Source organism: Mesoplodon bidens (genome assembly GCF_964165515.1).
Source record: "Mesoplodon bidens genome assembly, chromosome: 2".
NCBI lineage: Eukaryota > Metazoa > Chordata > Mammalia > Artiodactyla > Ziphiidae > Mesoplodon > Mesoplodon bidens.
The window spans coordinates 28,380,306-28,407,379 of NC_138177.1; the positions used below are offsets into that span (position 1 = coordinate 28,380,306).

General features: G+C 41.7%; 1 protein-coding gene across 2 annotated transcripts in view; it reads right to left on the minus strand.

Moving 5' to 3' along the window:
- Positions 1-27,074, minus strand: part of SCYL3 (SCY1 like pseudokinase 3) — a 40,071-nt gene that overhangs the window by 11,861 nt on the left and 1,136 nt on the right. For both annotated transcript variants that reach the window (XM_081224623.1, XM_081224622.1), the window contains exons 2-10: positions 22,420-22,634; positions 13,256-13,441; positions 11,295-11,408; positions 9,051-9,107; positions 7,842-7,944; positions 6,344-6,455; positions 4,340-4,417; positions 2,081-2,220; positions 1,238-1,422 (exon numbers count right to left, since the gene is read on the minus strand). In XM_081224623.1, the coding sequence (XP_081080749.1) occupies positions 1,238-1,422; positions 2,081-2,220; positions 4,340-4,417; positions 6,344-6,455; positions 7,842-7,944; positions 9,051-9,107; positions 11,295-11,408; positions 13,256-13,441; positions 22,420-22,584 (1,140 nt within the window). In that variant the 5' untranslated portion in view covers positions 22,585-22,634. The remainder of the gene's footprint in view (positions 1-1,237; positions 1,423-2,080; positions 2,221-4,339; positions 4,418-6,343; positions 6,456-7,841; positions 7,945-9,050; positions 9,108-11,294; positions 11,409-13,255; positions 13,442-22,419; positions 22,635-27,074) is intronic.

Here is a 27,074-nt window from a genome sequence, read left to right on the forward strand (position 1 = left end):
TGTTCCAGGTAAGCCCACCTTTCAACCTTCCCCTCCAAGGTGCCAAGGAGCTATTCTGGATGTGTTACGGGGCCCCAGATGAGTGCTGCCTCAGCTGACATCATGTGGAACAGCAGGACCCCCAGCTGAGCCCAATCAATCCAAAGAATCGTGAGAATTAATAAAATGATTGTCATTTTAAGGCACTAAGTTTGGGGGTGATTTGCTACACAGACAACAAACATCTATTATTTCCGATCTACTCTCTCCTTGAAAGCAGGAAGTGTGTTACATACCTCTAGGGCCCCAGTACCTAAGCACAAGAACTGGCATAAAACCAGGTCTTATAATTTGTAAATAAATTAATCTGATAGAAAAACAAGTTCTTTGAAAAATACCATGTGACTGATAAAATCTTTTAAAACCTTGTACTGACTGAGTTGAATAGCGTCTTCCAAAAATTCATGTCCACCCAGAATGTGACCTTGAAATGCATCATACTGGGTTAAATCCAATGACTGGTGTCCTTATAAAAAGGCCATGTGACAACAGAAGCAGAAATTGGAGTGACACGGCTACAAGCCAAGAAACGCTAAAGGGCTACCAGGAACTGGGACGAAGGCAAGGAAGGATTCTGCCCTAGAGCCTTCAGAGGGAGCCCTGCTGACACCCTCATTTTGGATTTCTGGCCTCCAGAACCATGAGAGAATAGATTTCTCTTGTTTTAAGCCAAGCAGTTTGTGGTAATTTCGTTACATCAGTTATAGAAAACCGATACAAACCTGGAGCCCTGGAATGGGCAAATCTAACAGGCTCCCTGGTGGCTGACTGACAGGCTGAACACCACTGACAGGAATCAGCTCCTGTTCCTCTCAGTTATAACTGAATTATTTTATAGTAATTTAATTATGACACTTGCAGTTTATGTTCACAAAGTATCCCACAAACGGATCTCGTTAGTTTCCCCCCAAAGAATTAGCAAACAGAATTACAGTTTTTCAGGTTATAAACAGGTGAAAACCAAATGTTAGTTTAACTGATTTGCCTGTGTGCCTGGCCTGGAAATGCAACTTTAATTCCCGCCCTTTGGATCCCAGGAGGCGTTTAAACTGAAGTTCTGCCTCAGGCCTTCTCAGCTGTTCCCCAGACGCTCCAAAGACCCCCTCCCTTCCAGCTCCCCGGCCCCCAACACCCGCGGCCGGCCCTGGCTCCGCCTCCTCCCCTGGACAGCGTGGCCCCGCCCCCGCCCCGCCCCTACCTGGGGCAGGATGACGTTCTTCAGCTGCTCCTGGGTGAAGTGCCCCACGTAGGCCTCCAGGTGAGACAGCAGGACCGTCCGCACGTGCTCCTCGTGCACCTCGAACAGCCGCAGCAGCACGGGGATCACCCGCGCCTGGAACAGGGCTGGCGAGAGCAGGCGGGGGGCTCCTTCCCTCGCGCCGTCTTCTCCCCAGGTCAGACGGAAGAACAACGCGTCACTTCGGTGAAAGGAGCACGAAGCCCAGGGCAGAAACGGAGCCCAGAACTTCACACACGTTCTAAGTGCTCTTCTAAATTCTTACGTCCCAAACCAAAGGGAAGTGCTTCTTTTGACCCCAAATTACTCAAGGCTTAACTGTCTTAATCATACGCCACCTTGTAGAAGTGTTTCTGAACTACTCTTATCATACTTAATGTACTATTTACACAGAAACCTCACGTCCTAATAGAATCCTGAGTCGACAGCTCTTTATATATTTACATCTAATCAATGAGGAATTTCATATACTAGATTCAACGGATATGACTGTTGCAATTTTATCCGCAAAGCCAGGAAGTGTGTTAAATGCTACAACAAGCGTTGGTGCTGACAGTCCTCTCCTTCCTGGTAGTTACGGTAGGTTACTCAACAGAGACATGCGTCAGAATCCTTTGGGGACCTTTCCAAGTACATGTTTACCCGTCCTTGCTCTGTCCCAGAACTAGTGCATCAGGCACAGGCAAATGTTTAAAAAGCTCCCCAGGTGATTCCGATTACCGTGAAATAATCTTGCACTGCTCAAATATGGACTAGTAACTCCCAAACTCTGTAATTACCCATAATACTTTGAAAAAAATTCACCTTTTTTGGGGCCAAGGAGGTAGGGAAGAAAACTCTTAACAGCTACTGGCTCTGCAAACACCAACTGATTAAGCAGAAGAGGCACCAGCCGTGAAGCTATTAATTCCTCTGACAGGCAGCTGACTCTGTCCAGGAGGAACCTGAGGGCAAAGAAGGAAAGCCTGGGAAACTGGCTGTGACACTGTATCAACTCACTTGTACAGTTTAGATACATGCAGCTTTATTCCACTTCCATCAAAGTGATGAATCTGAAATGTAGCTAGAGAAACTGTAGCTAGGTCAGTCCCCAGGTATTTAAGAAAAACACAGAAGGTGTGAGGCAAGGCCAGCTAGTCAGTACATACACAACCTCCCATCCAAGCTAGGAAAAGTTTTTCAACAAATGGCCCCTCATTAATAGCAAGAGTGTCTTCTTTCCCCGCTAATACACCAGAGGCTTTCTGGTCAATAAAAGGTACTTTCTCAAGTTTAAAAGACGTAGGATATTACATTTTCTAGAGTTTCCATGGTAAACAAAATACTAGCTTTTGTTACTCAACTTATTAAAACAAGCACTTAGTTAGGAAATACACAGCTATCAGGTGTTGGCAGTAGTAACACGCCACTATACAATCACCCTGAGCAGGTAATCCTGCCTCCTCCTCAATTGGGAAACAGGCCCCACCATGCTTTATCTCCTCAATTGGGAAACAGGCCCCACCATGCTTTATCTCCTGCAAGCCCCTCAGCCACTATCGACAAACGGGTCCACACCCAAACTCACTCTCAGCTCCTTTCCAGGTTCCATGGATGCGAGGGCTTCCTCTTATTGAAGGTCACCCCCACTGAGCCATTGTCCCAACACCCCCTTCTCCCCCAGGGCCATGCACCGACAACCCCCAACACAACTGCATCTTCAACTCCTCCCTCACTCCCCCACCAGCTCCATCCTCTCAGCCTACAAACATGCTCCCGTCTCTTCCAGCCTTAAAAACATCCTTCCTAAAAAGAAAAAAAAAAATCCTTCCTTGACTCCATTAGCAATTCTTTAGCAATTCTATGTTCCTCTTCTCCAAGCTTTTCAGGAGATTTTACCCAAAGTCCACTTTCTCACCTTCCACTCACTTCTCAATTCACTGCAGTTTGATTAGCTCTGCTGAAACGGCTCTAAGACAAGGTCATCAGTGCTCTGCTGACTGCTAAGTGAACAGGCATCTGTTGACTGCTCCTATCTTTCTGAAATTTTCTACTCCTTTGGAATACCAGCCTCCTGGCTTTCTCTCAATCTCCTCCAACCACTGCTTCTGTCTCATTCATCAGCCACTCCCTCCCCACTGGCCCCCTTACAAGGTTGGGTGCCCCAGGGTTACATTTGGGCCACTGTCCTTTTCATGCTACCCACTTTCTATGGGGTAATGTCACCAACTACAGGCTGATGAAGCCTCACATTCGCCTCTAGCTCATCAGCTTAAGACCTCTCTCCTGAGCTTCTGACCCATGTGCCCAAATGTCCACGTACATCTCTACCTGAAGTCCCATAGACACTTCAAACCAACACACTGAATGCCAAATTCTTCATTTTCTCTGCATGGAGGTTCTCTCCTCCAGTGTTCTCTAACTCTTTTGGTGATAATCACTAAGGCTTGTCGGTCTGTTTTAATATTTCTTATCTGTGTCTTCTTCACTGTACCATCACTGCCCTTACATGAGGCCTCACATCTACTACCTGGCCTACTGCAGTCTACCAACCGATCCAAGTCTTATGTGAAATAAACCTGTGCCCTCCATAGAAAACAGAGTGATCCACCCAAGGGGAGACAGCCATCTCACAGCCTGTTTTCACTCCTTTGATGGTTTCAAGGCCTGAAGTCCACTGCTTACCAATAGTGTCAATACTCCTAACTGCCACGTCCAAGGGTGCCCACCCCTTACCCTCCAGCAGGACCCAAGCGCAAGACATACTGTGTCTTGCCTCTGTGCGCCGGTTCATGTTGCTCCTCTGCCTAGAATACCTCTTCTCTAACCTCCTTCTCCCCCGTCCTCTGTTGTTTTCAGGACGACCCCCTCAAGCTCCATCACTGTTTAAGGGTTATCAGTCTGTATCTGTTTCCCTCACCAGAACTATCCATCCCAGGGCCTAGAAAAGAGCCTGACGTATAGGAAATGTCACTAAACTTTAAGAAAACAAATGTCTGACTCATCCTCTCTAGGACACCTGAAGTGATTACATGGACTTAATCCAACTTACTGAATTTTAATGCCTGAATTTTCTGAACTTACTTGAAAAATTCAGCTTTTTCCTCTTCACTCTTCAATGTTAAACTTTTCAAGAAATTCACAACTTCTAGAAAATCATTCCTAAATGCCAAAGGAAAAAAAAATGCAGGACAACAGATTAAAGATGGCATGTCAAATATTGAAGCCATAACCACAGACCACACCACAATAATACTCAACAAAGAAACATTCCCCTGTGCCACTTGGAAGATTCTATTATAACTAAGTAGCTTATAAGACAAATACTATGGAACAAGTCCACAGGGAATTTAATATTTTAAGAATATCAAAGAGATCTGTCAAGAGGATACACGCTTAACCACACACACATGTGCATACACAAATGCTAACAAACACTGTGGTTTTAATCATCATCATAATCATCCAAATGTTTTGTTGTAATAGGATGTGGTTACATGAACTATCCTGGGAGAAATGGTATTACCATTACAAAATAGCTGCTGATTCTCAAGTCTCCTTTGGTGAAAACTATTAAAGAGGGCTGGGGAAAGAGGAATTTCTGGTACAAGTCATAGGGATCTTCTCAGCTCTCCCGTTGTAGTTGTCTGGTCACTTTTGCAGCCAGGCAGGGAAGACAGTGAGAGGAGTGGTCAGTTTCCTGCAGGGTCTCCAGAGAGTCCCGCGGCCACTCAGCTCCAAGCCAACGTCGCCCCTGGAAAGGAGGCTTCAGCGGCAGCCTGCAGCCCCCGCCAGGACAGCTGACCTCCTGGGTCTGCACTCCTCACATTGACACCCGTTTCCCTCTGGCTCAGCGGCAGAGAAAAAGCACAAATGCCTTAACTGAAGTGCAATCAGGTTGGCTTGGCTGACTCAGCGGGAGCTGCCAGCCCTCCTCCTCCTGCCGCCGCCTCTGGCCGGGCTTTCCCCTCGTGTAACAATCAGATTTGGGGGAGAGGGCACCCGTGTGTGGTTTTAGCTTCCTTCTCCCGTCTCACAAACACACAATTCTTACTAAAGAACTCTTATCACACACAGTAATGAGAGCATCTATTTACTGTAAAGGATTCTGCTTTGTAGAGATTCTATACTAAGATAAAGTATCACTATGAATCATCCAAAAAGACATGGAAATACCTTGGTTAAAAGGCTCATAATGGGAAAGGTTTCAACAGTTTCCCTGGAGCATAAGTGACAAAACCCTTGTAACTACAAGGAAAATACTCCCTCTGCCTTGTTTAATAATATATACCCCCATTCTCAGAGGTAACTGTCCCCCTCCAGGGATAATATTAGCTTTCCCTTCACTCTGGTTTCTCTCAGGCTTTCTGGCTGCAAACATATAGGATTTTTAGTTTCACAACTGACATAAAATTGATTTTGCTAATAAAAGTCATGAATGTGGAGTTAACCTGTGCAGAAGTTCTGCAGTCATGGAAATTAAAAAATAAAGGACACATAATTAAAACTAACCTGGAAGAGAGGTTCAAAAACATCTCTGAATCCAGCGACAGTATTAACAGCTACACTGTGCCCTCCCTCTAAATTGACTCCTTTGCTCTTCCATCACGTATCACTAAACAAAGAAAACAATCTTCTGCCTGAAGAAAAATAAGCTCATTTCCACGTCCCCCCTCCAAGTAAAATTCAACAATAACAGACTCGTATCACAATGGCAGCAAAAAGGAGAGGCCATGTTTATTAAGTTCCTCAATTAACTTCCACCTGTAAATCACTGGACACAGCCTAGCTTCTTCACATTCAGAAGCCCTAAGTAATCCAGCTATAATTTCTAGACCCAGGCCTCCATGACAATTAAGGAGTTCGAAAACTTCCTATCTGTGATAGGAACCTGAGAGGCAACCCAATGTCTCCCTCTGTTTTCCCAGGTGGACATGATTCACTCTCTTCTAATAATGAAGGACAACCACAGCAGCAAAAGGGACCGCATCATCTGGTCCTCCAAAAGCCACCGCTGGAGCATAACCCACAAGAGGGCAGGCGGGCACCAACGGGGAGCGGCCAGCGTGTCACACCGGGCGCCCTCACCTGAAGAAGTCGTGGGACAGGAGGGTGCAGAGCGCTGGCCGACAGTGTGGGATGGGATGCAGCAGAGCTGAGTGCAAGGTCTGCTGAAAGCTGGAGAGAACATCCGCTGAAACTGAAATCCAGAGCGACAGTTAGTTTCCAGTGCCGTCTCCCTCTTTTCAGGACCTCTATAGCTGGAGACTGACGCGAGCAAAAACCAACCTGTAAAAGCCCAAACAAACAAAGCCCTGGCTGTTGCTGAACAGCTTCCTGCTTGCCTGAAGCCAAACTCCTTGACAGGTGTAGAGAATTGTCCTACGAACACATCCAAGCCCCAGCTCACGTGCCTCCCCTTGGAAGCCCTCTCATTTCCTGACTGTCAGTTTAACTCAGCTCAGGCCCAGAGGAGGAGGCTTAATAAGCGGCAGGTTTGAGGGCCTTTTCAACCAAGTCTCCTCACCCACAGAAGACAGGAAGTTATCTGACTGTATTTTCAGTTCTCTCGGGGGTGGTACATAATTGCCACCATTCTAGACACAGTGAAGAACACTGAGTTCATCATCCACCAAGAATGCCTTAGGGTTTAATTCTCAAGTGTTTAGGCTGGGACAACTCAGAGCCGACAGCTGAACGGTGCTTGTGACTGCACAGCACTGCGTGACCCGGGAGGCAGAGATTGCATCAGAGCTGCAGCAATGTGAGATATAGGCCGGTAAGGGGCCTAAGGGGACATGGACCCCAGTACGCTTAAAGGGTGGACAACTGAAGGCCTGGAGTGGCTGGAGGAGAGTGAAGCAGGCTGCCAGGCCTGCCACCAGAGAGCTCAGAAGAGACCTATGTGTTCAGTGGCCTGGGCTTTGAGGGCCAACAAAAGAAAAAACTAATGAGTAAATGAAATCACAAAGAAAAAAATCAAAAGGACTTTGAAGGGCTTCCCTGGTGGCGCAGTGGTTGAGAGTCCGCCTGCCGATGCAGGGGACACGGGTTCGTACCCCGGTCCGGGAAGATCCCACATGCTGCGGAACGGCTGGGCCCGTGAGCCACGGCCGCTGAGCCTGCGCATCCAGAGCCTGTGCTCCGCAACGGGAGAGGCCGCAACAGTGAGAGGCCCGCGTACCACAGAAAAAAAAAAAAAAAAAAAAAAAGGACTTTGAAAAAATAAAGATAAAGAAGTGTTAATCTTGATTTAGAAGTTAAGAAAAAACTTTGAATCTTACTCTATTCTTCAGATCATTACATATACATCAATAACAGCATTCACTTACTTATTGGCTGGCTTGATAAAGAATCGTCTTTAGACCATAAATACCAATACCAATTAATAAGATAATAACATATGATATTCACAGCCATAGTGCTTCTTCCCTCACTGCTATTAGGATCTGCCCTAAACAACTTTCTTGGTAAGCAACAGCTCCTTACCACGATCAAAGACTGCAGTTCTCTGAATACACACAGAACAAGCCATGGATGATTTTCCTACTTATTCTGTGAATGCAGCAGCATAACTCCAACTCACCCTGTTCACTTAAGATCGTGAGCAAACTTTCCACCAATGTCCCAAAAGAATAGGCATCCCGAGCATGTCCGTGTGACTCTGGCAGAGTTGTGAATTCTGGAAACTAAAATCAGTAAACACCATTAAAACCAGAGGATCTGCTTTACAAACCATTTCTACTTTTCTCTGAAGCACTTTCCCCCATTTTTGCATTCATTATACTCAAAGCTAACTACATATTACCACACACTAATTTATAGGCTCTTAAAACTATTAGTGAATAGAATTTATCAAAGATACTAATAACATCAAACAAGGGCAAAAAGAAAAAAAGGTCAGAATATATATTTGTGGCTTTCAAAAATATTTTTGACAGCAAACCAGAGGAAAAAAAGTTATAATTATCATTATCAACATATGCACATACATGTATAAATACATATCAGAAACAAAAGTTTCATAAGACAGTACTTAGCTTTACTACCCAAGATGTCCAATGACATTTTCTATTTTATTCCTTTCTTTTTCTCCCTTAAAATGCTGGTCAGGACCCCTAAATTGATTCAAAACCCACAAATCATCAGTTTGAAAAACACTACTATATATACATAGTACTGATTTGAATAAACCTGAGTTACTTCAAGTCTTAGGTTTATACTTAAGTTTATAGTTGGGCTTGTATTTCCTGTAAAGCACACTAAATATGTCTTTGGGGGTCAATGTCTATAGTGGTTAAGAACAAATTTAGAGAAAGCAGCTGCTTTTGAATTTACTGGTAAATACACTCTTTCTTTACCAGCACCATAATATTAATAATTGCTCTTCCTTACATCTTGGAATCCCAACTAATGGCCAGATAGGCAGATGACTGGTTGGGTGAAGCACAGAAAAGGGCTAGGGTCTTGCTTCCTCAGCTCTCATGGCTTCCAATAATGTACAAAGACTTACCATGAAATAGCTATGAAGCGCCAACCCTGCTCACACTGAGGTACCTCTTATCTTTAAGCACTATTACGGGTGTCTATAAGACCAAAAAATGTAAGCTGAGTGTCAAGAAAAAGGCTTTCTGCTGTGATGATACAGTAAGTCTTAGAAGCCTTCAAGGCCAGAGGAATTATGAGGCATCTAAAACTTAGCAAAGAAGGAGGTGGGCAGAGGAAAGGTGTTTTTAAAGTTTCATACTCAGTTACACAAAGAAGCCTTCATTACATCTGAAGCGTATCCTCTTACCATCTCTTCAGGAGGGATAGATGCTGGGTCTCTTACTGACCGAATACTCCTCAGAAACTAGACAGAGAAATAAATTAAGGAAAGTAATTCAAGCATATGTTTGGTGAACCAATCTCTTACATTAAGTTACAAAAGCAAAGAGCAATGGAAACAGCAGCAATGAAACCTTCAAACCAATGCCACACATTAAATGCATAAATTTAAAATCCTGATAACTAAAAAATGTAGATACGGTGCCTGGCATGGCACAAGGCTTAGTGGAAAATAAGTTACCAGTTCCCTTTCCTTTCCCCTTCAGCTGGTTTAACAGAAACCCTCTGGTGTTCAGAGGCATCTCTGTAACTGATTTCCTTATAAGGAAATTAAAAATACTTCTTTCTCATCCTGCACAGATATTAACAAATAAAAGGCTTCTCTAGCGGAGAACAAATCTATCATTAATCTGCTCACTGAGTCAAGTCAATCATAAGGTTTGCTGTCACATGAGATATATGAGGATCTTATAAACTACAGAGACAAAGCCAACATCCACAGAACAAGTACATTCATTCACTGATTCAAAGACTATTTTTCAAGAGCTTATATGTCCCAAGCGCCATTTAGGGCACCAGGAAAACAAAATGAATGCAATAAATCCCCGTCCCCAGCCAGGTGCTCACAACCTAGAACATAAACTAAGAACTGCGATAATGTGTGCTGGCTGAGTGCCATGGAAGCCTAGGAGGGAACGAACTCTTGTTGGGTAGGGAACCCCTGGGGGAGGGCTTCACAAAGAGGAGACTTAGACAGATCTAGACTTCAGCTAGGCGTCAGCCGGATCTTACATCCTGCAGAGAACCCAGGGGAAGAAAGGCATCCCAGCAACAGAATGGCACACAAAGAAGAGGGTGAAAGAGGACCACCCATGAGAACACAGCTGAGCTGCGTGGAACAGGATGCAACCGGAGTGTAGCTCAACAACTGAGTGGTATACGGAGCTAAAAGTAGGCTGGGGAGGAGAATGTGAAGGGCCTTGTATGCCACGGTAAAGAATCTGGGATGAACCCCACAGGAAGAATTACGTCCTGGTATACTAATTAGATGTAAGCTGACTTCTGAGAAGAAAGCGATCAACAGGGGCAGAAATAAAAAAGGAATGTCTTCGCGGTGGAAGGAGCATTTGAATTGAGCTAGAGCCCCTGAAGGTGCACATGCAACAAGGCCCCCATGTGGAAGCTGCACACAAGGGAACAAGGGAAATTAGGCCGGGTCAGGAAGTCAGAGGACCACCTCATCAGTAAGTCAGGGAGCCACCCTGTCAATAGGGTAATTGTGACGGGAGTGGTTTTTCTGTTTTAAAAAGAGTTAAGTCTAGGGCTTCCCTGGTGGCGCAGTGGTTGAGAGTCCGCCTGCCGATGCAGGGGACACGGGTTCGTGCCCCTATCCCGGAAGATCCCACATGCCGCGCAGCGGCTGGGCCCGCGAGCCATGGCCGCGGAGCCTGTGTGTCCGGAGCCTGTGCTCCGCAACGGGAGAGGCCACAGCAGTGAGAGGCCCGCGTACAGCAAAAAAAAAAAAAAAAAAAAAAAGAGTTAAGTCTAGTGGCAACATGCAAGATGGTGAAAACAGTAAACAAAACAGAGAATAGCAAGGCTGCTCAACCCAGGAGGGAAATATGTAGATCTCTGTCAGACACAGTTACTGTTCAAGAAGTACCACAGGCAGCAACAACGCAGCCCACTAGGAGCAGCTGCAATGCACTGCTCTCAAGACATGGCGTATGACTCTGGACAACTTGAAGGACTGTTCAGTGAACATTTCTAATGTACCTAATATGTGTCAGGCACTATTCTAGGTGGATATATAAAGATAAGTATACGAGACTATCACCCTCAAGAAGCTCAACCACTGGTAAAGAAGACAGACACATGAAGGTAATTCCAATATTAAACATTCAGTGGGAAAATTAAGTACAGGCTACTACAGGAACACAGAGGACGGGCATTTAATTAAAAATTTGACCAAGCCTCTCTACCTCTTTCAGTCTGATTCCTCAAGTATAGAATGAGGAGAAAAGAATAAATGACTCCTAGTCTCCCCCTGGAGAGTAAAATCCCACAATTCTATGGATACGAGTATTGACAAAAAAGTCAAGTCTCTGAATCTGAGACCACACTAACATTGAAGGAAAGTCCCTAGGGGAGAACCACACCCCAAAATGCTATCAAATTCTGAATAACAAAGAGGGCCTGTCACCTGGCTTACCTCTGGTGTGGCCTGAGGAACTTTACAGACTGTTTCCATTCCTCCCAGTTTCCAGTGCCCATCTTCACTCACAAACACAGACGATAAACAGACATTGTTGTGTGTGAGGTGTCCCTGGAAAAAAAGAACAGGAAGAAGATTGCCACTCCAATTTTCTGAGTACAAGTTTTAAAAAACTAAGTACTCATTACCAAAAAAAAAAAAAAAAATTATGGCAAGTCTTCCTACTTGTGGCATAATAAACAGAACTACAACTTCAAGGAATGACAAATTGAATGAGGCTGCTTAAACATTATGAGGTTAGAAAAAAGGGAAAAAACACAGTAGAAAGGCTTATCTCCCCCTGCCTGGTGAGGCAGGTTAATAAAGACGTAAAAGCCACTGCACAGATATTACACAACCCCATCTCCATGGGAGTCAGGAGATACAAGTGTCCTTAAACATAAATTTGCAAGTCTTTTTAACCTACATTGTATGCTTCAAATGCCTTGAAAGGTACAATTTATCTTTGCTCCCATAGGTTATTGTATTAATTTTCTCCTCTAAATTCTTTCTCACCTACATTCTATCACGAACCCAGATCCACTTCACCTGAAATCTTGTCAGTAGGCATTAAAAAAATTCTGCCTGAGGAAGAGGAAAATGGAATGATAAGGACCACCAGAAATATCCCACAGACCACAGAAGAGCCAAATGTAAAACTATAAAAAATAGTACCGTCAAATAAGTGAGAGGGAAGAAGAAAACGAGAACAGGGTTGAAGTATGTTTTTCTCCAAACCAGAAATTATTCCAGTAGGTAAGTGCATTTTAAATATTCTACCCACCAGATCAAATACGTACACGTTTTTATATAAAACACTCCAAGTTATATATTTTTCAAAGGAAAGCTCAAAATAGTATGCATGGTGTGTTTCCGCTTGAGAAAAAGCGAAGGAGAATAAGCACAGAGATGTCTGCTTTATACACACAAGGAATATCTCTGGACTAACACACAGATCATCATGGTTGTCGATGGAGAGAAGTAGGACGCTGGATTCAAGGATGAGGCAGGGACTTGTTTTTCCCTATCTGCACTCTCATACTATTCAAACTTTTTACCACATTCACGCATTTCTCCAACAAAGAAAATATTCCTCCACAGTGGGGCATTAATAATTCTACTTATGTGAATCTTAGACATACTTCAAGAGATGATAAATCCAAGGTGATATCTGGAGAGTCTGTCTCCCAATAACAGAAAAATGTTTTAAAAGCACATTAAGATGAGTCAAATTCAAGTGCTTCTAACTTGTAACTGGTGTTTTTAAACCTGGGGGGGGAGGGGGGCTGCCAAAGGCCTTAATACTTCAGAATGTAAATTCCATTAACAAATAGTAGCTCAATAATACTGTTAAGAAATAGACAAGAAGTAAACAAAATACTCTATCCCCTTCATAGCAAACACTGCCACAGTGTTAGGGGCGATCTCTCTTTGGTACCACCTACTTGAATGGAAAGGGGTGTGTAAAACTCTGCCGCTTTCTAAGAAATGGTCATTTCTTTCTTTAAAATCTAAAAAAAAAAAAAAAAACAACTCCTGAAAACAAATAGGAACGTTGGTCCATCAGCAGCACTGATGTTACTCAACCTTTATCTTGACTTAATAACAAATACCAGCTGTAGCTATTTTTATGTAAAGACTTATCCAAAACTAGAGAGAGACTATAGTAAACTGAAATAAAGTTCTATAAATAACTGCCCAGGGACAAAGAACTTGTTGCCTGTTCCACAAACCACTTGTCTGTCTGTAGCATCTTATATGCTGTTTTCCCTCAGGAAGCCTTCTGATAAGAACAGTAACTTATGATTTCTACAGATACCGTAATTCACCAGCACTACCCCATACATCAGCCTCCTCCCAGCACCCCACCCCTGGTCTACATGAGAGCCTGTGAGGCAGACTGTGTCCAGGTTACTTACTCTGTCATGAAGGAAGATAAGAGCCAGCAATATATCATAGATCCCAGCACAGACCTCTGCAGAAGACAATGTTTCCAAAGCCACTTCCAAAGGCTGCACTCGCTCAGTGACAAGATGAATACCATCTGCTTCCACAGTGCAAGATAAAAATCTTAGCAAGCACGGGTGACGAAGTGTCTTCAAGTGCTTTAAAAATGTAAACAGAAGAGTTGGTGAAGTTAATGACTCAAAACAAGATTAACTATAGTTTCATTAACATCATAGTCAAGTCAGAAAATGTATACTTACATTCAAGGTCTTTTCCAGCTCCTTACCGCTCCCACCTACCCACCAAGTTTCAAAAAAGGCAGAGAAGAGTACGTGACTTGTTCTGACAGTATTCACTTTACCAACATTTACATTACTCTACAGAGAATTCCAGTTCCATGATGGGAGGGTAAGCACCCCAAGAGCCTAGATCTCCAGTGATTACTGCTGTAAACTCTTAACAAAGTGCCAAAAACGACTACCTAAGAACTCTGAAAAGCAAACAAAAACACGTAGATTATGGAGGGGAGTCACCCATTGGGGGGAGTTTCCTGGTTCAGGGAATGTCCCTTCTCACAGCTGTGCACTGAAGGCAGTCCCCAGGTGCAGAGCAGTGCAGCAAAGGTGGCTAAAACTCTGAGAGAAACCTTGCCATCTTTCTGGCCAGGAGAACCAAAGCAGGGCTGAGTATGAGGAAGCTGTCCCAGAGGAGAAAGAGCTAAGGGAGGGAAAAGGAGATGCCCTAGTTATCTGTATACCTACGCAGGTCTCAGACTAACCCCTGAACCAAACACGCATAGGACAGACCCAAAGTAGCACAGCAAAGTTTTGAGAAATAGAACTAAGGTTTGAACTACCATGCACAGGAAGGGTGGAAGGAGAGTAGTTAAAAAAAAAAAAAAAAAAAAGAAGAAGAAGAAGAAGAAGAAGAAGCTTGAACCCAAGGGGATTGACTGCCTGCAAACAAAAAACATCAATATTCTCCAGAGGACTACAGCAGAACCAAGGTCTATGCAACAGGACATTCAACATGTCCAGAATGCAATCCAAAGTCACTCAACTGACAAAGAACCATGAAAATGTGAAAAGACAACCAACAAATATCAATCCCGAGATTGACCACCAGATAGACCAGAGAGAGAATTATCAGAAAGAATTTGAAGCAGCTACTATAACAATTCCCACTGGAGGTAAAGGAAACAGTTATGAGATAAATAGTAAGACAGAAGTTCTCAGAAGAGATATGAATGTTACATAAAAGAACTAAATGGAAATTCTGGAAAATAAAAATAAAATATTACAAATAAAAACTTCAATGGATGGACTGAAAAACAGAATGATGATGACAGAGGCAAGCGTCAGTAAACCTGAAGATGTTAACCAATCTAAAGAACAAAGAGGAAAAAGTATTAAAAAAAAAAAAAAAAAAGATCAGAGCTTCAGAAACCTGGGTGACAATAACAAAAAATTTAATGCATATAATTGGAGTTCCAAAAAAGAAAGAAGAGAGAATTGGGGCTAAAAAATATAATGGCTGAAAACTTCCCAAATTTGGCCAAATAGTTAAGTTTACAGATTTAAGAGCTTCAATGAACACCAAATAGGATAAACAGAACTACATTATGATCAAACTGCTGAAAATCAAAGATATATTAAAAAATGTTGGAAGCAGCTAGAGAAAAACAACACAGGTGGAGAGAAATAACGAACTGTATGATACTAATTTCTCATAAGAAAACAGAGTCCAAAAGACAAAGGGGAACTATCTTTAAAGCAATGAAAGAAAAAAAAAATCAACCCTGAATTCTGTATCTAGCAAAAATATCCTTTAGGAAAGAAGGCAAAATAAAGGCATTTTTGATCATCGAAAATAGAAAAGTTGTTGCTACAAGATTTGCTCTACAAAAATGTTAAAGTCCTTCAAGCTTAAGAGGAAATAATATCAAAGGGAAACTTAGATCTTCAGGATTGAAGGAAGAGCATCAGAAATCAGAAATAATAAACCTCAGGATAAATTTGAAGGCTATTTTTTACTTCTTATTTAAAATATAGATGCCTACGTAAATACTGTAACACTGCCTGGTGAGGTTTTCAATGTGTGTGATGTATATGTACGCCTGTGTGCTAGTGTGCACATACAGTTGATATATATGTAACCAAAGAACGGCAGGGCTGGGGGCTGGAGACACCTATATGATTCCAAGGCTTCTACATTTTATTTGACTGTGGTACAATACTAACCAAGAGTAGACTATTAAAAGTTAGTTATGTATACTGAAGTCCTTAGTGCAACCATTTAAAAAAAATAAAGAAATACAGACCCCAAGTCAAGATAAATTAAAATGGAATACTAAAAAATACTAAAATATTCAACCATCTTTAAAACTTCTATCTTTTTATCATCTAGAAAAGTGATCGTCAAAGGTTTTTGTTCACACACTTCACACCAGTAAAAAGGTGAAATATGTAGCTTATGCATAATATATATTATATGAATGTGTAATATATATTTTGTATATATGTTATATATATAAAATACATGTACTACTATAAAACACCCACAAAATAGAAAGTACCAGGACTTCCCTGGTGGCGCAGTGGTTGAGAATCCACCTGCCAATGCAGGGGACACGGGTTCAGGCCGTGGTCTGGGAAGATCCCACATGCCACAAAGCAACTAAGCCCATGCGCCACAACTACTGAGCCTGCAAGCCACAACTACTGAGCCCTCATGCCACAACTAGTGAAGCCTGCACACCTAGAGCCCATGCTCCTCAACAAAGAGAAGCCACCACAATGAGAAGCCCACGCACCGCAACGAAGAGCAGCCCCTGCTTGCTGCAACTAGAGAAAGCCTGTGTGCAGCAACGAAGATCCAACGCAGCCAAAAATAAATAAATGGAAAAAAAGATAAAGTACCAAAATAAAAGATTAAAGGTAAACTTAAATAGACATTCTTGATATGTTTTCCCCAAATGGCAATGCATCATACTGCCCAATCCCTAGGGTATGGATAACCCACTTTAGAACCTCCTAATATGGAGTATTCTCCCCCAAAACACACATCTTTTTCCTTTGTCTTATTTTCTTAGCAAAGAGTATACACAGATGGATGACAAATATAAAACAATTTTGTGTCTGAACACGAGGTTAATTCTGTTGAGTTGCTTTCCTTCCCTGGTTGGTTTTATAACAGACTTACCAGATCCAGATTTTTCCAATCTCCACCCATGCTGTTTATCCCCTAAAATTTGACCTGAGTAACTTAGGACATCCATAAGCCAAAATTCCCAACCCAGGTAATAATCTTATCATGTATTTACAGCAAAACTTAAATACTGGATTGGTGGTTTTCCTTACAAATCACCCAGTTTTTCTAAAAGAAATTACATGACTTTAAATCTCTGAGCTCTACCCTGTACAATCCACTGGACGTTGGGGAAGCCTTGTAAACCAATCATCAAATTGGGAGTAGATTGATGGAAAATTTCACTTGGAGAACAGCCCCCAATATAATATCAGGTTTCATTTTCACAAATATGCACTTAGCTTGGAATGTTCCAAGACATCTTCTCAGAAGAACACGGGATAGTTTAAGAGCCCATAACCCAGCACTGGTACAAGTTTTATATCAGTCACCTCACACTTGTCTATTAAACTTCTCCCAGGTAAGATCATAGGAGAATATTCTGAGTGGATTGATTTGCCCAATTTATTTTCTTATCTCAAATTTTGCCAACTCTGGGGATAGCCCCGATAGGATTTTTTGTTTATTCTTAAGAAGGAAGCTGTTACCCTCCCCTGATTTACTCTAATAAACAACAAAGAGCTAAGAAAAAATTTTTAACTAGCAATTATAAACCGTTAATTTGTATATCAGCTTTTAAAACAATCCATACATACCCATGTAAATACAGCAAAGGTCCAGATAAGCCAAGAATTGTGCTAGCAGGTTGGTTGAATGCAGGTGTGTTAAATGAAGAGAGCTTCCTACAGCTATCTTTGGAGCTGTGGTTTCTAAGTAAAATTATGCAGCCTCTTTCATATTTTCATTATAAGAAACATTTCAAATAATTTGCAAGCCAAACATGAAATACTTCATTTTCGCCTGTTCAGGAAAAAGTCTTCATTCAGCTTTTGTGTCTTAGGGCACTAATTATTCTCCTTTGGTTTTAAACCTTTTATTCTCCTTCTAATACTCAGGGCAGACTGGTAAGTCAGAAGGAATGCTACCTGGTTCAGTGCTGGCATGAAAATACACAGTCAATAGATGTTCACCTGATTAATAAATAACATGTTCCATTTTGCTTCTGTTTATCCTTTTAACCTTACATGACCAGCAAAATTCTTTATCCAAAGTGACTTTTTGTTTGTTGAATGAAGAACGGTATAACTCTGGCATGATTCTGAACAAAGCTCTTAACTTAGCAAAAACCTTACTTGTCACTCCCCTTTGGCACACACAATGTTATGCAAAAATTATGCACAGATTCACAGGAAAGGTTAGCAGTTACTAATCAAACAGATCCAAGCTTCTGCTGCTCCAAAGAACAGAGGGAACAACAAGAGGTGTTTGCTAGCCGTAACTAGGATATTTTCTCAATGAACATCAATTAAAGACATAAATGGCTCTTGTTCTGGTGGAGAAAGGTGACTGTTGTCAGATGAGAGTAACTTGAAAGCATTTGTCCCAAAGTTACTGATGCCTATCACATCTCACTCACTGTACTAGGTGCTGGTCTTTGAAAAAGGATTCTGAGTAAGGACCTTTATTATTAAATATGAGTAGTACTAGATAATGTGCCAATATGTATACTTATCTATGCCCACACAGAGATGTTAAGTGTGTGACTCTAGTCTTGAAAATAAACTATCCCTCCTTTTCAGGAATCAGTTATGACTCAGCTACCCAGAGAACGAATTCAAGCCTTAGGGGCTTAACGTTTCATCACCATTCTACCTCTAATTTGCTACTTCACTTTGAAAACAACAAAAAGTAGTAGTTCTTAACTATAGCTCAAATTCACTTGCAAGTTTTAAGACAGGGAGAGAGCCTTAATTTTACTCTATTAAAGAAATAATGACAAAATAACAAGATGCCTATACTAGAGGGCAAGAATCTTCAGGGGGAAATATTCTTCCTTGTACCCCTAAGATGCAAATCTGAGATAAAGATGGTAAGTATGCTCTGTCTTTAAATGCCCACTGCCTGTAGGTTAGATCATAAACTAGGAATAAAATGCAGAAAGGGAAAGGAATAAAGAATTCTACGTTGTTCCTTAAAAAACTAAAAACAGAGCTACCATATGGCCCTGCAATCCCACTCCTGGACATGTATCTGGAGAAAAACATGGTCCAAAAGGATACATGCACCCCAATGTTCATTGCAGCACTGTTTACAACAGCCAAGACATGGAAGCAACCTTAATGTCCATCGACAGAGGAATGGATAAAGAAGATGTGGTACATATATACAGTGGAATATTACTCAGCCATTAAAAAGAATGAAATAATGCCATTTGCAGCAACATGGATGGACCTAGAAATTGTCATACTGAGTGAAGTCAGACAGAGAAACAGAAATATAGTATGATATCCCTTATATGCGGAATCGGAAAAGAAATGATACAAATGAACTTATTTACAAAACAGCAACAGACTCACAGACTTAAGAGAACTTATGGTTACCGGGGTGGGGGGTGCTGGTGGGAAGGGATAGTTAGGGAGTTTGGGATGACATGTACACACTGTTATATTTAAAATAAATAACCAGCAAGGACCTGCTGTATAGCACAGGGAACTCTGCTCAGTGTTATGTGGCAGCCTGGATGGGAGGGGAGTTTGGGGGAGAATGGATACACGGATATGTATGGCTGAGTCCCTTTGCTGTGCACCTGAAATTATCGCAACATTGATAATCGGCTATACTTAGATATAAAATAAAAAGTTAAAAAAAAAAGATTTCTATGTTGGGAAAGCCTGCATTTGGGTGCTGCTGGAATACCCAGGTGGAGATATTCAATAGGCAGGTGGAAATATAGATCTAGAGTTCAGACAAGAGGCTCTGACAGATATTTAGAGAAAAAAGGATGAGACTGTGAAGTCTGAAAACTGTGGTGGGAGCTGGCAAAGGGCCAGTTCCCCCTGGAGACCCTATCACACCTGAGGGAGGAGGGATACTTCCCAAGTTCTTCTGAGCAGCTGACGCTCAGAAGCCTTGTAAGAGAACCAGGTTTTGATCATGAGGGGAAGGAAATCATTTTTTTAAAAGCTGACGATGTAGGGAAGTTGATTTACTGGAATGAGGGTTGTAAATAGCATAGAAAAGGGCTGGAGAGGGAGAGGAACAGAAGGAAAACGTCAACTTAAGGAAGAGCAGGAAAGCATTTTCCAAACAGAACGCAAGCACAGCATTCATCCCTTCTATTTCTTTCTTGTGCCCACACAATGTGGTTCTCAAATATGTTGACCAACCTTTCCACAAAGCAGCCTGAACCCATCATGGAGAAGAGCATAATGTCTCCTACGGCACTAAACAGAGCCCTGACATAGCATCCATATATCTACTCCGATGTGGCTGCTTGGTATAAAGACACTCAGGAATCATTCTTTGAGCCTGTACCCACCATGAAGCCCTAACTAAGCACTTAGATTATATTATAGCAAACCACAGTAACCAAGTTCTGCCTCAGGATTTATCATTCCTTATAGGCTATTGGTTAGAAATGAGTCGTAATCACCAGTGAGAAAGTTATACTATTGTAGCGAATGAATTCAAGATAAGATGAGAAGATATGATGGACTTGAAGTATTTCTGATGTTGTTTTGTGGCCAAAGGTTATACTTGCATTTCGTCTTTTTTCAGAGGTTGAACAGTGTGCTGTGATTGTTATTTTTTATTTACAACAGTGGAGGAAGACTATAATCGCTACCTAACAATATTTGGTAAGGAAAACACTGCCATACCTGCTTGAAATGGTCATTAGAACTATCAGTGGTAGAACTAGGAGCCTGAACTCTAGAGAAAGTGAGGCAAGCTACCTATGGTGTCTTAATACTTCAGGTGTCTCGGAAATCAAGTTCCTAAAACCTGACGCAACGCCAGACATTTCTCAAGTACTGTAACCTACATCTAAACTCCTTATCGTTTTGTTGCCATTTCAAATTTCTCAGATTCATGGCTCAGGTATTCAAAGCCACATAATGGCCTGAAGAACATGAGAGACAAGTATGAACTACTTGAAAATGCTCAGTCATGGCTCAGAAGAGTATGCACAGATACCAAGGGGGAAAAAGTCCTCCCTCTCAGGCTCTGCAATTCCTACGGCACGGAAGTCCTCAAACATTGAGCACAGGTCTTTGTTTTTTTCCTTTAGAACCTTTCTGACCTGTGTTGTTCTACTTTCTTGGTACATGCACCATAAAGATTAATGTAATTTTCAATAATCTTATGGTCTTATGAAAAAAACCCTAAGAATTGTAAATCACTAGTACTTTACGAGTAACAGTTGCTCTAAATTATTACTAAAAAAAGTGCAATCTTATCAGATGAAAATAACAGGAAGTATGTCAGATATTAACTGTACATACAGTTAATAAGACAGGGAGGCAAGGCATTTTACCTTTTGCAAAATCACAATAAAAAATTATTAACAATTCCTAGTTGGGATGGAAAAGAGACAAACACGTAGTCTTACCAAAAAGCACAATTACTTAGCAATACAACGGCCAGCTACACTTTTTATCACAGTCCATTAATGGAAAATGCATCCTGAGAGGAACGTTTTCCTCAGGAACCACCTTACAACGGTTAACTTCATGCCTGATCAGAGACATCAAATAATGAACCGGTGTGACAAACAAAATGCCAAAATTATATTACTAATATTACATATTATAACATAGCCCTTTATAATCATAAAAAAGGTACAAACCATTTAAACAGACCTATGAAATAGATATCAATGTTTCATTCTTGTTGATAGTACAAAGTGACTCAAGGTATATAGATCATAACTCTAACAAAATAAAGATACCAAATCAATCTGAAAAGTATGCCTGCCATAGTAAACAACGAAGAGTTAATTAATGCGTGCCTTTTTAGAACCTTCCTGAAGATAATCTGAATGCCTGAATACCCAAAGAAGCAGCTAGCTATCCAAGGAAATATCACCTAATACCTTTGTTTTCACTAAATTTGAAAAGACACCTAGGGCTGTATTCTTGAATTGTATTCCAAAGAGGAATCACTTTTTCTAATAAGAGGCCAGGGTCCCCTGACAGCAGGTCAGCCAGCATGGCACTGGCACCCTTTACCGGGAGGAGTGCTTAGGAGGTGTGAGGCAGGTGGAAACTGAAGCCACCAGAAGCTAACGCTCTAAGCTCCCTCGGCAAGAACTAGAGCCAAGGTCACATTCCTTCCGGGGCATCCAGTCCCACATTCCAGTTTCACCTTCTTTCTGGGAGCATCACAATGCCTCAGGAAAAGAAAAAACAGTAGCTACAGTTCCTAAAATATTTCATTTCCAGGTCCATCATCAATACACCAATTAATATGTTATCCATACTTAAGAGCATTTTTGCTAAGCTAAAGTCCCTTTATCTTCTATGAGCCATGTAAAATCACCTCCCAAACTTTCTCACTAAAAAAAATAAAATAAGGGCTTCCCTGGTGGCGCAGTGGGTGAGAGTCCGCCTGCCGATGCAGGGGACACGGGTTCGTGCCCCGGTCCGGGAAGATCCCACATGCCGCGGAGCGGCTGGGCCCGTGAGCCATGGCCGCCGGGCCTGCGCGTCCGGAGCCTGTGCTCCGCAGCGGGAGAGGCCGCAGCAGTGAGAGGCCCGCGTACCGCCAAAAAAAAAATAATAAATAAAAAAAATAAAATAAAATAAAATAGGATGATAAGAGATATCACGCTGAGTTGCATAAAGCCTTTGGCTTACCTATGGTACTTGACCTTGTCGTGCAAGTTGGAGACATTCCCGTGAAGTAAGGGCAACTATATTTTTAAAGGACATGAATAAAAATATTATTCCTTATGACCTACCCCCTTTAAAGTTTATTAATTTCATATTTTAATAGAAAACAAGACGACAGTAAAAAGTACTAACTATTAGGTAGTCACCTATTACAGTACCTTGGCAGCTTTATTAACCTTGTCTTCGTTTTCTCTCTTATACACAAAAACCGAAGCCAGTTTGCCATCCTGCAATACAGCGGGGTAAACAGCAAGTCCAGAGGGTAAGGTGAACGGTGGTTCCTTCAGGGCATAGCTCTTCAAAGCGCTGTTCTCTGAGCCCATCCCTTAGGCCGTGACGCAGGGGTGCTGCAGCTCCTCAAAGCCAAGCAGACCTGAAAGAAAACATTTCCTAACATTGAGTCTCTATCTGAGACATGAGGCAGAGATAGCCGAGCACCCAGACCCAGGCACTCAAACCTACTAGTTCCTACAACCCTCAAAAAGTAGGCCGTTTGACAACAGAAATAGTAAATGTTCAGCAAGTTACCTGCAATGCTTGTCAATTAACAACTTTCAGCTCTAGAGAAAATACACTTAACCAAACAGACACGCGCGGTTGCCGCTGCTCCCAACCCCCCACTGCGCACACGCAGAACCGTCGCAGTGGAAACGCGATCAAATACAGAGTAAGAGCTCTCCTGCTCCCTAAAGCCACTCATGTCCTGCCTCGCAGAGCAAAGTGCTGCAAAACTCGATCACTCAAAGATGATGAGCTTCTGCATATCTAAAATAACCTACAATTCTAAGGAAAACAATACGAACTGGAGAATATTTCTAACAATGATGAAAAACATGTTAACAAATGGAGAGTGCATATAAACCAAGAAAACACTAAAACACCTGTGGACTAATGGGAAAGGAAACAGACTACTCATTGAACGCAAATGACAATAAACATCAGAAAAAGTACAATCCCGTTAACTGTCTTCAGAGTTAGGCTAAAGAGGGGAAAACGCAAAATTGCATAATCTCAAATGTTAAAAAGACAACCCACACGTACATGAGATTCCAGAAAATGCAAACTACTATATAATGACAGAAAATAGATCAGTGGTTGCCTGGGGTGAGGGCAGTTAGAGGGGCCACAGGAGAGGAAAGGATTACAAAGGAGTATAAGGAAACTTTGGGGAGAATGGATATATTCAGTATTTGGATTATGATTATAGTGATGAGTGATCTATAGCTATAGCTATCTATATATATACATACACATGCATATACACACACACACACACACTAGAAAAAATATGTAAAGTATTAACAGAGGTTTGTTGTGGGCATCAGATCATGGATGATTCACATATATACACAAACATAGACATACATTTGCCTGCACCTCCCAAATCTTCCATAAAAGAGCATATCTTTCTTTACAACAGGGTTACAAACTCACATGGTTACAAAAGACAATGCACAGCAGTGCAGCAGTATTGGTGGAACAGCAAAAGGCCTACTGTGTGCACAGGCACCTACTGACTGGGCTTGCACTCTGACGGGAGCCACCATCACAAGGTTCCAACCAGGACTGCCATTTCAGAGTTGGCAGGTCACACCATTTACCATAAAGAGCCACGAGCCTGAATAGTTATGTGGAAATTTCCTATTTTCCAACATTGGCTCAAATATTTTTAAACCTGTATAGGCCAGACAACACATCTGAAAAGTTCGTGGCAGTTTTCAGTTCTGGCTTTATCATTGTTTAAAAAATAAAAGATAAAAAGAGTTCTTACCAACTCTGGCAGTGTGGGAAACAAGTTGCTAGTTCTAAAAAACAGCCCAAAATTCTATGTGGATCTTTAAAAAAATTCAGTTTAAAATCTGTATCCTTTGGGTAAATATAAACCCAAGAATCATTATATACTGACCTTCTATTTGGATTTTTTTCCACTTTGGTGAAGTTCCATACAACGCTTACTAGGTTACCGGAGTATGTAATGCTGCTCAAAACAGATACCCCAAACAGAGAATTTCAAGGGCCTACAGACCCATATACTGTACCCTAAGAGGCACAAAAAAAACTGTACCCTAAGAGGCACAAAAACAGTTGCTATCAACAGTGCTTTAAAAATGATAATTCAGCTAAATGGACTTACTGAAATGTAATAATGATAAACAGTAACACCTGGACTTCCAAAATACTATCTTTTTTTTGTTTTAAGGAGTAAAGGGGAAAACACCAAATCGTTTAACTTTGAAATTAAAAAGTCACAAAAAGTCACTGAATAAGGAACACAACATGTATAAGGGCTAAAGCTACCTAAAATTGACGTTTTTTTTTTTAAACCCAAGAATGTTTCTGAGGATAAGAACTAAGCTGGATTTGTAACAAATTCACTGAGTTCCTACCTACCAAGCAATTTCTCTTTCTTAAGAACGATAGAGAGAAGTAAAAAACCAAACGAAAAACAGTATTAAAAAGTATCTCAACTACAGTTGACCCTTAAAAAACGCAGGGGTTAAGGGCACCAACACCCTCTCAGTCAAAAATGTGAGTATAACTTTACAGTTGATCCTCCACACCTGCAGTTCCACATCTAAGGATTCAACCAACGCAGGGGATTCAACTAAATGCAGATCGTGAAGTACTGCAGTGCATACTTACTGAAAAAATCTGCGTATAAATGGACGTGTTTGGTTCAAACCCATGTCGTTCAAGGGTCACCTGTGTATGTAACACTCACCTTTCTACTGGGACTACAAATAAAATTAGCATTTATGTAGGATCTTGGAGAACAATTACCATTAATTCCCCTATTCTGGAGATGGTGGGGTGCTTGCAGCAACCTCCCACTCCCACCCCAGTCGGGAGGGTCATGTTTAGCACCTGCCTTCTTCTTGGGCACACTTTATGGGTCAGGTGCCTACCCTGGGCCAAAGGGCAGTCAAATCACACATTAGTCATCTCTAGGACCCATGACCTGGATGAAGAGCTAAGCTGGACAATCACTGTCTGCCCCAGGAATCTGAATGAACGTGAGATATTTTTGTCTGTTAGCAGCACAGCTGAAGGTAAAAGGATGCCATAAGGTAGAGTCAGGGCTATGGCAAGCCAAAGACATGTAAAAGCAGAAACCTGGCAAGTACAGAGGAAGCCAGCTGGCAGCAGGAGAAGGAAAAGCAAACACTGGGAGAGTAACTTAGATTTAGAGCGTCACATTACTACTCCAACTCGAGGCTACAAGAAGCCCAGCTTCAAATCCACTGCCTCACTGCCATCCTTACAATCATGGGTAGCCTGAGGCACACCTGAGGTAGCCTGAATGGGTCCATGTTCTTTGAAACCAACTGCCATTTCACAAGCAGGAGTTCTTTTTAACTCCTCTTGTCTGAAAAACCAGTCAGACTAAAGGAAGGCGCTAGAGAAGTGCTACTTCGAAAAGTGTATATCTGAAGCTAGTCTAACTTCCTTCTCTCTCTTAGCCACAAAATACAGCTTTCCAAAATCCACACATAAGGAATTGCTGCAAGAAAATAATCTTATTGGCAGAAAATCATGCCATTCACTTAGCTTTAATATTACTCTCCAAAGGAGATAAAATGGTCCCAAGAGTCAGGGGCAGGCTCTGGCTGAATGAATGGCAGTCAGCAGAGGTACAGCAATGGACATTCAATGAACTTAGTCACTTCCAAATAGCAAAATACCTTTTGTGGGAATACTGGGCCTTACAACACCTATTAACCTTTCATTTAATATTCTGAATTCCACTATAAGATCATTAACAATTTAGGGTTATAAAAGCTTTAGGAAGAGGTTAAAACTGGCAGTTTTTCTTAGCAGTATGTATTTGGGTCTAAGACCCCAAGAAATGCCACTTAAAAATTGAAAGGAATGAACCCCTTCCTTGTGAGAACTCAAAAGACTGACATTTTATTGGTTTGAAAGCATGATTAATGTTGACAGAAGTCTACTGATACCATCCGTGCAACGCTTACAGAGTAGCTGGGTTATAGCCTATGTCCAGTGCAAACTTCATTAGGGGGGAAATAAAAAGATGTGCTGTTGACTGCAATCTGATGGTCTTAAAGCAGTAATTCTTAACTTCACAAAACTGTACCCTAAGAGGCACAAAAACAGTTGCTATCAACAGTGCTTTAAAAATGATAATTCAGCTAAATGGACTTACTGAAATGTAATACTGATAAACAGTAACACCTGGACTCCCAAAGTACTATCTTTTTTTGTTTTAAGGAGTAAAGGGGAAAACACCAAATCGTTTAACTTTGAAATTAAAAAGTCACAAAAAGGCAGAAAAGGATATTTTAATATTAGCACGGGTATTTTGCAGAATTTACCATCTCCACTCTCTATAATAAAATGTGGGGTACACAGTTTCTGACTTGAATACGCATCATGGTCTTTAAAATGTTGTTCACCTATCTTCCTCCATCCTTTTGCTTCCTTGGGCAGCACATCAAGTTTCTGGGCCACCTGTGGGATTAAAAGCCCTCGTCTAGGTCACTGGGCAACTCATACACTAAACTAAGAAATCAGTGTCCTCGGGGGAACTCTCTCTCCCTCTGTTCTTTTCCAGCAAGTAATCGAGATGATCATTATCCTAGCTCCCTCAGCTTGGAAGTTCCGACGATAAGGGCTTGCACCGTGAGTTCAAAGGACACCCGGTATTGACTGGTATTTCGTTATCTAGTGATAACATGACTTCGGGCCCTTTGGTTTGATCTGTTTCACGTATATATTCCCTATATTGAACTCAGTCTGGCAATACATTATGAAGCGTTTGCGTACCGAAAGAACTAAGTATGATTTCTGCTAA